The sequence below is a fragment of the Protobothrops mucrosquamatus genome, unplaced genomic scaffold (assembly GCF_001527695.2).
Source record: "Protobothrops mucrosquamatus isolate PMUCROS unplaced genomic scaffold, P.Mucros_1.0 scaffold_260, whole genome shotgun sequence".
In the NCBI taxonomy this organism is placed as follows: domain Eukaryota; kingdom Metazoa; phylum Chordata; class Lepidosauria; order Squamata; family Viperidae; genus Protobothrops; species Protobothrops mucrosquamatus.
This window is the reverse complement of record NW_015386336.1, coordinates 291490-300969: the sequence shown is the minus strand read 5'-3', so window position 1 is coordinate 300969 and position 9480 is coordinate 291490. Positions and strand designations below refer to the sequence as shown.

Here is a 9480-nt window from a genome sequence, read left to right as displayed (position 1 = left end):
GGAAGCGCACGTGGGGGGGGGGGGTGCGGTTGCTTTTGAAAAGGACATAAATTGAAAAACGCTTAGGAAGGCACCCGGGCCCTCGGCAGGAAGAGTCGCTAAGGGAAAAGCCGCAGGATGGAGAGAGAATTTGTGTATGAATTCAACGCTGGGAGCCAGCGTTTTGCGCTTACCGTGCCGCTGACGTTCCCCGCCCAAGAAAACGTTAGTCATTTGCCTAGGCGTCTGATGCTTCTTCATAATTTGCCTTGCTTCGTAGAAAATGGCTTAAGGGAGTCTCTTGCTAAATTCGTAGAGGAGGAATCTGTAGAAGATTTTGACAGAGAAGCGGAAGCGGCTCTGGAAGCTGTAAGATCTGGCAAAATGGATTTACACCAGCTGGCGAAGGCTTGGGCCCAAGCTTACACTGAGGCAACATCAGAGTATGCCAGACCAGAAGACCCCAGCTGGGATGAAGATTTTGCAGATGTTTATCATGACTTGATCCACTCCCCTGCCTCTGAAACGCTGTTAAACTTGGAACATAATTATTTTGTTAGCATCTCTGAATTAATAAGTGAAAGGGACGTGGAGCTTAAAAAACTGCGAGAAAGACAAAGGGCAGAAATGGATAAGGTGATGCAAGAACTGGGGAAATCATTAACAGATCACGATGTAAACAAGTTGGCAGCTCAGCACTTCGAATCCCAGCAGCTTCTGGAGAACAAGTGGAACAATGAATTGAAACAAACCACTGCAATCCAAAAACAAGAGTATCAAGAATGGGTTGTAAAACTTCACCAGGATCTGAAAAATCCCAACAGTACTATTGGTGATGAGATCAAAGTTACTCCTAATCAGTGGAGAGAATCCGAAGAAGGAACTGGAAGACTCTTTGAGGACCAGAGGCAATTGGAAGAAAGTTTCACTATCCATTTGGGAGCACAGCTGAAAACCATGCATAATCTGCGACTACTGAGGGCAGATATGCTAGATTTCTGCAAGCACAAGCGCAGTCACCGCAGCGGAGTCAAACTCCACCGTCTTCAGACTGCACTATCACTTTATTCAACTTCCCTTTGTGGTCTAGTCTTGCTTGTGGATAATCGCATCAGTTCGTATAGTGGGATCAAAAGAGATTTTGCAACAGTTTGCCAGGAGTGTACAGATTTCCATTTTCCTGAAGTTCAGGAGCAGCTTGAAGTTGTTCAGCAAGTTGTCCTTTATGCTCGAGCACAACACAGTAGTAAGGCCAAAAGACTAAACGAAGCAGGAAACAGAAATAGTGGCAGTGAAGATAAATCTAAGAATGGGGAACAGAATCAATTAAATATTTTTCCAGGAGAATTTTATATCACCCGACATTCAAATCTCTCTGAAATTCATGTGACTTTTCATCTTTGTGTGGATGACAATGTGAGGTCCGGTAATATTACAGCCCGGGATCCTGCAATCATGGGCCTCCGAAATATCCTTAAAGTGTGCTGCACCCATGACATCACCACAATTAGTATTCCTCTTCTGCTGATACATGATATGTCTGAAGAAATGACAATATCTTGGTGTCTGAAAAGAGCAGAACTTGTATTTAAGTGTGTCAAAGGATTTATGATGGAAATGGCTTCCTGGGATGGTGGGATTTCTCGAACTGTTCAATTCTTGGTACCACAAAGTATTTCTGAAGAAATGTTTTACCAACTGAGTAACATGTTGCCACAGATTTTCCGTGTGTCATCTACGCTAACTCTGACATCCAAACACTGAACTCCCTCCAAAGTTCTGCAAAGGATTAATAAGATGATACTGGATTTTAATACCTGAAACATTCTGATAACTTGAACATGATTGAGGAAATTCCTAATAGAAGCATCTACAATATTAAAAAAAATCACTGTACTTTCGTGCCTACACAAAGGGAAATGGGTAATGGGTTATTTTTTTTCTTTATTTTTTTGCCATTTTGCATTCCAGGCCCACCCACTGTTAAATGCTATTCTAAGGTCCTTCCAACTCTTAGATAACAAGAACTGTAGTAGAAAGGTGGGAAGCTAAAAATGTCTGTGTATAACTGGAAAGTAGCTGTATGTTGAAAATATAATTATCAAAGGAAAAAACTGTTGCTTTTTTTCTAGATATGGATGCATGCACATAGAAGTTTTCTTACCTGTTTTGTTTTGAGTGTGATACCAATTTGTTACTTCACAGAATAGAATGTTAACACAGGTAAATATAATAACACATCCTAAACAGTTTTTATATTACCAGATGGGATTTTAGATTATATTTTATTCTTTAGGGCTGTAACTCCTACTTTGAAATATTTGGCTGGATTTTTGCAGCCCAAATATAGTAGTTATATTTGAAATGGCATTATGTTTTGCTCTTGAGTTCATAAAAGAGATAAACATGGAGAATTCAAAACCACTGCAGTAAATTAAGAGCTTCAATTTTTTAATAAGAGCAGGGAAGCAATTCATGTCCTTCCAATTTCATTGTGGGATTCATGCACTTTACCTAACCATATACTGTGACCTTTGCTTGGTTTTAGCTTCATATGTTGTATAAACTCAGCCATTGTAGTTTGTAAATCATGGCTTAAAAATTGATTCACACAATGTGTAGAAAATATTTCCTCTGAAAAGACATAAGATATTTTCTATACTATAGGTAGTAAAGTTAACATCAGAACAACTACATCTTAGTTATCTTTCTGCCAGTAAGCAAAAACATTTTCCTTTATAAAGTACATTGAGGGGCTTCTGCTGTTGATTTGGTCAAACATGCTGTTCGGTAATGGTAATAGTGGAGAAAGATGGGATTGAAGTTGAAGAAATACATTATTAAAAAAAAGTATAACTATAATTAAACCAGACATGCCTCTGCTCTGCTCTTGGTACAGGCATGCCTCTTTCATCTAGATTAAGAAATGAGTGTGTAACCCACAGTTAATACTAATATCAGCTTGGTTTTAGGTTGGTATTTAAATATATATATATTAACAAGATAATGGAGTATATAGAGAAGCAAAATACATATAACTCAGATTATGGACTGGCTCATAGACAATTATTATGACTTTGTTGTGCATAATAAATACAAATTAAGTGAAGGAAAATCATATGATATTGCCATTTTGGTGGTCAAATTTCCCACTATGGAGATTTTCTAACATATTTGTCACCTTGGCAACATTTCCAGTTCTTTCCTGTTTTCCAGGATCTTCTTAATACTTGTCTCTTAAGGTATTGGTTGGATTATCCAAAAGAAAAAGGCCAAGTTAAGATCCAATGAAATGACCAGAGTTATGGCTTGCCTATTTAATAAAAACTTAAATCCAAAAGGATTGAAATATTTTAGAGATAGTCCTCAATTTATGACCAGTTGCTTAGTGACTGTTTGAAGTTATGATGGACCTTAAAAGTACTTATGACACACATTCGAAGTTCAAATGCTGGGTCCCCCTGCGGTCATATGATTGCATTTTTGGCAATTAGCAACCGGCCCACATTTATGGCCATTTACAATGTTCTACAGTCATGTGACTGCACTTTATATTTTTTTTGTTGGAAACCGGTGTTTGCTTCCAGACAATGGATTTGCCTAACAGCCACTGTTTGCTTAATGACCATTCCATTTGCTTAGTGACTGCCTCAAAAAAAATGTAAAATCGGACCAGTGATGTGATGATCCAGTTAACAACCTTAATTATAGGCTCAAGGTCATAAGTTGAGGATTATCTGTACAGAACAACCACATTGTAAAATATCTACCTGTTTCTTTATATTTCCTCCAATAAATGGGGCTTGGAACTCATCATGTTGAGTTTCTTTAGTTTTTAATACAGTATCTATAGATTGCTTTTGTTGAGTTTTCCCTAATTTGAGGCAAAATTGATTTGAGTGGTTTTCTCTACCAGAAAATAACCATGAAGTTAAGATATTTTTTTTTATATCTGATGGCAATGTTACTTTTAACCAATTGAAAAATTTTATCTTGTAACAGAATGTTGTAAATTTTTGAAATTCTCCTTTTCTCCTACTGAGTGATGAATTTAGCTTAATTTCAAATTTAGTCATGGTTTTAGCTATATAGGTTCTGATTGCTAGAACTGCAGTAAGATGCAGAATATATATTTCAAACCGTGAATGAGTTAAAATTCTTAAAAATGTTTGCAGTTATTTGCTAGTTATAAGAATGTTCCTGTCATTTCAAAGTCCCTGTGGAAATTTTTTTAAATAACATTAATTTCCCACGCACGATACTATTTAATTTTGTTTTCATCATAACACTTTTATAAAAGTATGAAGGGGTGATGGATGCATATGTTCCATTTTCTTGAACATATTCAGAAGAAACAAGAGGAAGTACCCTAATTTTTAATACTGTTTCTTAAACATTCCATCTTAAATATCAATTCTGACTTTATCAAGCTAAAAATAATATTGATACAATTAATATCAAAAGACAAAAGATTTGGAATTCCAAGAGCACATCTTTTGATGTTTTTATACAAAACTTTATAAAAATTAGGTCCTGTTTTTTTCTACTGTGTTTACTAATCATAAGGCATAAGAAGTAAGGAAATAGTGTTATTGTTACTGTTTTGTGTGTATGCTTTTGAATCAGTCTTGACTCTTGGCATTGAGTCCCTGTAGTTATCTTGGCAAGATTTTCAGAAGTTGCTTGCTCTTGCTTTCTTCCTGAGACAGAGAAAAACTCACCCATGTGGCTTTCATGCTTAATGCAAGACTAGAACTCATAGTCTCCCTGTTTCCGGCTTGGTGTCTTTAACTACCACACCTACCTATTCTCACTATTTTGTGAGCAAACCATTATAATTCTAATTTTGACTGCTGTTCCATTTTCCTAACTAAGTAATTAACCAGTGGTTTGAAATAGTTGTCCAAATGTTTGGGAATATAAACCTCTAGATAATTGATTGTTACTGATTTGAATTCCTGATGAGTTGCTCAATAGACTTTGTATTGTTGTAGGAGTTTTTATCTAAATAGTGAATTAGAAATGCTATGTCATAAATGTGTTAATTTTCCAAAAGTCAGAAGAGTATTCATAATTGTAGAATTCTCTTGTGTTTCACACAATTAGAGCAGTAGCATTAACAAAAAGGTTTATAGTGGGTGCAATTAGTTTCTAATCCCTGTATTTCCAAACACACTTTATTTCCTTTGTTAAGGGTTCTGATGAAATAGCAATAAGTGAAGTGAACATCCATGTTTAGTACCTCTTTTTATGAAAAAATGTTGATACCTTTTTGATAAAGGTTGGTCTTTACCATGAAACCGTTTAAGGCTCTCACTCTGCTTCAAGCCAGTATCAGAACTGAAAAGAATTAAAGAAAACTGAATTTTGATTCGCTTTGTTTTACAATAGCTTTTCAACCTGTGATTTATTCTCATCTGAACCCATTAGTAAGCAAGATTACTCACCCATTATAATTTATTCAGCAAACTGTAGCCTAAAAGAAAAGTAAGTAGTGGTTTAATGTGATACGTGAATGCAATCTTCAATATTTGAACTCCAAACTAACCTCTATCTCATCCTCTAATTATTTTCTTCTGTGATTCTATGAAGGAAACAAAATTAGTATATTAAGTAAAACTTATCTCTTCTTCCTATTGTTACACTGATGTCACTAGCACCTATTTTGCTAAAATAAGCCAATTAATTTTGTGTCAAACTTAAGATTTGATCTGATTGGTTGGTTTTTGGCTAAGTAAATTGTATGAGTTTAGATACTGTAGTATGTAAAGCATGTTTATAGCAATATATGAACTGTATTGTGGCTTTTCCAGTTATTATTATAACTGATGTATGTTAATGTTAACTTAGCCCCTAACAAAAATGATAACAAATTAAAATTTAGCATCCTATGCTATTCCAATTTATGAATGTTAGAATGTATACCATAGAATTAGGTGTTATTTGGAGGGGAACTCAACTTAAAATTTATATTGTAGTAAATGTTCATATCTTCTGGGGCATTTTGTCATATATATTGTGAAAAAAACTTTGCTTGACTTTTAAGTTAAATTAAGGTTTACTATTGATCGTTTGCTAATGCTCTTGTAGCGGTACTAGGTGTTTTGTTATGAAAAATTATGACGAATAATTTAAAATATTTATCGGAAATAACCATTTGGCAAAAAAATGGATAGATTAAAGGAAGGACTCAAAGACAATTTTGCAAAAAGTCGTGGGAAGTCATGGACATAGGAAAGAACAGTACCCCAAAATCAGAACATTAAAGAAAAGAATGGTGATAGAAAATTGAGCAGAGCAGAGTGTTCAGAATACATTTGGCATTGTTTCTTGGGAAAAAAACTTAAATAAAAATCCATCACTTTGACTTGGATAAGTTATTCTTTGTAGAGTGAATCCTCTTCCAGTGGTAAAAATTTGTAGAACTGAACATTTTATCTTCTGGAAACATTTTTGTAGCACACCATAGTAATATTTTTTTTAAGAAATTTATAAATAAAAATATATAAATTATATGGAAAAGTAAAAAGATTAAAATATGTAAAACCTGTGCTTAAAACTGGTAAATACTTCCATTCTTTGATAACTTGCAATCTGCTCTTCTTGGTCTTTACCGATCATTGCTAAAGCATTGCTAACTGAGATTTATGGTTAAATGTGTATTGAGGGAAAGCAATCCATTGACAGTGAAATGACTTGCTTAATTCTGTAATGATCCATGTGTTAGTAAAAAATATTGACAATTTTGAACTAAATGTGTTTTGTTGTTGTTAGTTGTGAAGTCGTGTCCGACCCATCGCGACCCCATGGGCAATGTTCCTCCAGACCTTCCTGTCCTCTACCATCTTCTGGAGTCCATTTAAGCTCACGCCTACTGCTTCAGTGACTCCATCTAGCCACCTCATTCTTTGTCATCCCCTTCTTCTATTGCCCTCAATCTTTCCCAGCATTAGGCTCTTCTCCAGTGAGTCCTTCCTTCTCATTAGGTGGCCAAAGTATTTGAGTTTCAACTTCAGGATCTGGCCTTCTAAAGAGCAGTCAGGATTGATCTCCTCTAGGACTGACCAGTTTGATCACCTTGCAGTCCAGGGGACTCGCAGGAGTCTTCTCCAGCACCATAGTTCAAAGGCCTCAATTCTTTGGTGCTCAGCCTTTCTTATGGTCCAACTTTCACAGCCATACATTGCAACTGGGAAAACCATGGTCTTGACTATACGTACTTTTGTTGGCAGGATGATGTCTCTGCTTTTTAGTATGCTGTCTAGATTTGCCATAGCTTTCCTCCCCAGGAGCAAGCGTCTTTTAATTTCTTGGCTGTAGTCCCCATCTTGGATATAATTATTAGGTATAGAAGAGTGCCATAGGCAGTGGACATGGACATATGTCCCAAAGGTGCTTTTTCAAAAGGCAACTGGACTTTGTTTTTCTTTGAAGACATTTTTCTTATCCAAGAAGCTTCTTCAGCGATGGTGGGGAATGGAAGGATTTATTTGTATTCTTTTAGAGAGTTGTTGAGACCACTTGGAGGTTTATCTGTCCTCAAAGTCACCTAAGTAGTGCAGATGGGTGTGGAACTGCTGAAAGGACTGTGTTGTAGACTGGAGATAGATGTCGTATCCTTCCCCCTCTGTTGAGAGAGGGCTGTTCAATTTTGACATAGATGGCCTCTTTGACCTCTCTTTTAAACCAGCGGTCCTCTCTGTCCAAAATGTGGACTTTTGCTGTCTTCAAAAGAGTGCCCTTTGTCTTTTAAGTGCAGATGGACTGCTGAATTTTGTCATGATGGGTTTGTTCTGTGTTGTGCCATGCATTTATGAAGTGGTTGTTTTGTTTCCCCAATGTACAGATCTGCACATGTCTCACTGCATTGTACTGCATATACCATATTGTTTAGTTTATGTTTGGATGTTTTATCCTTGGGTTGAACAAGCTTCTGCTTTAGTGTATTCTTGGGTTTAAAGTGTGTACATATGCTGTGTTGGCTGAAGATCTTCCTGAGCAGTGTAGGTGACCTTGAGGGCACAGATAAACCTCCAAGTGGACTCAACGACTCTCTAAAAGAATGCAAATGACCAGCTGTCTGCAAGAAATGTAAATCCTTCCATTTCCCACCATCCAGTCAGAGCTGAAGAAACCTCTTGGATGAGAAGCGAAACGTCTTCAAAGAAAAACAAGAAAGCCCAGTTGCCTCTTGAAAAAGCACCTTTGGGACAACCATGACCTGGATGACTGAGAATCTCCATTGACATTCACATATAATGCTACTTCATAATGTTAGGTATAATCGCTGAGTATAGCATTGTGTGAACTATTAAGATTTCAGATCTGTATAAACTAAGAACATAGTGGCTTAGTATAATGTATAAATCTGACAATTATGGCATATAAACAAACTTTTTTTCCCATTCTGTCAAATTCTTAGCTGCACTTAGTAAAGGGATTTTTTTTTTCAGAATCGTTTGCCATTGTTTCCTTTCTAGGGATGAGAAAAATTACTGGCCCAAGGCCACCCAGGTGGCTTTGTGCCTAAAGTGGGACTAGAATTCCCAGTTTCTATCCTGAATGCCTTAACCCAGTGGTCCCCAGTCTTTCTGGCTCTGTAGACCAGCAGCAGTGGTGGTGGTGGCGGCGGGAGAGAGTGATGGTTCAGTGCAAATGAAGTTTTGCACCCTTGCCCGTTTGCTGCCACCCGGTACTGGGCTGCGGCCTGGGGGTTGGGAAACCCTGCCTTAACCATTTCATCAATGTGGCTCTCAAACAAACATTACTTTGAGCTCATTTATGACCTAGCCTCATGTCTGTGGAAGAGTCATGATTTGTTTCACACGGTTCTTACATTGGTCATGCAACATGTTAAGACCCAATGTGGTTTATTTGCTAAACCAGATTAAGCAAAAATGGCTTAATCCAGCTATACTTATTGTTGAACAACTTGTTTGGTGTACATGCCATGGGACAGTAAGGCATAATGCTTGGTTTACAAACCACAGTAGCTGGATTCAAACCCAGTCCCAAAAACAACATTATGGCTTTGTTTATGGTAGATGAAATCTATATGTTCAAGCTATCTGTTAAGCTAAAGGACTGTATTTCCAGACCATGCAAAACTAACCAAATGTGTCATCAAAATTTAAACATGGGTCAATAGCTTTTTTTCATACAGATTGGATATATTTTCTCATCCAAACCGAAACAAAGGCTATTCTGAAGTTTCTCTTCCAATCTACAGAGCAAGGATCAGTTAGTTGTCTCTTCCCTTTTTGTGTCAACTGCTCATGAATCCTTGAAATAATGGCCCATATTAGTGCCTACAGTCTCCATCTCAGTAAAAAAAAGTGTTTAAATTGGGATTATCGGGCCCCTGAAGTTTTTATTGTGAAATATCAGTTTTCTGGTTCTCAGTAAAATGGATTGGTGTATAATTGGATCAAATTCTGCTGTAATTTCTGTGAAGTATTGATGGCCACCCTGGTTATATCAGAAGGAACCATCATGGATAAC

General features: G+C 36.8%; 1 protein-coding gene across 1 annotated transcript; it reads left to right on the top strand.

The window, feature by feature from the left end:
* Nucleotides 1-108: 108 nt before the first annotated feature.
* Nucleotides 109-2156, top strand: CUNH12orf4 (chromosome unknown C12orf4 homolog; the record flags this gene model as incomplete). Its single annotated transcript, XM_015831558.2, has 1 exon — nt 109-2156. A coding segment is annotated over one exon (1635 nt), but the record flags the coding sequence as incomplete, so codon positions are not given.
* Between the last annotated feature and the right edge of the window lie 7324 nt (nt 2157-9480).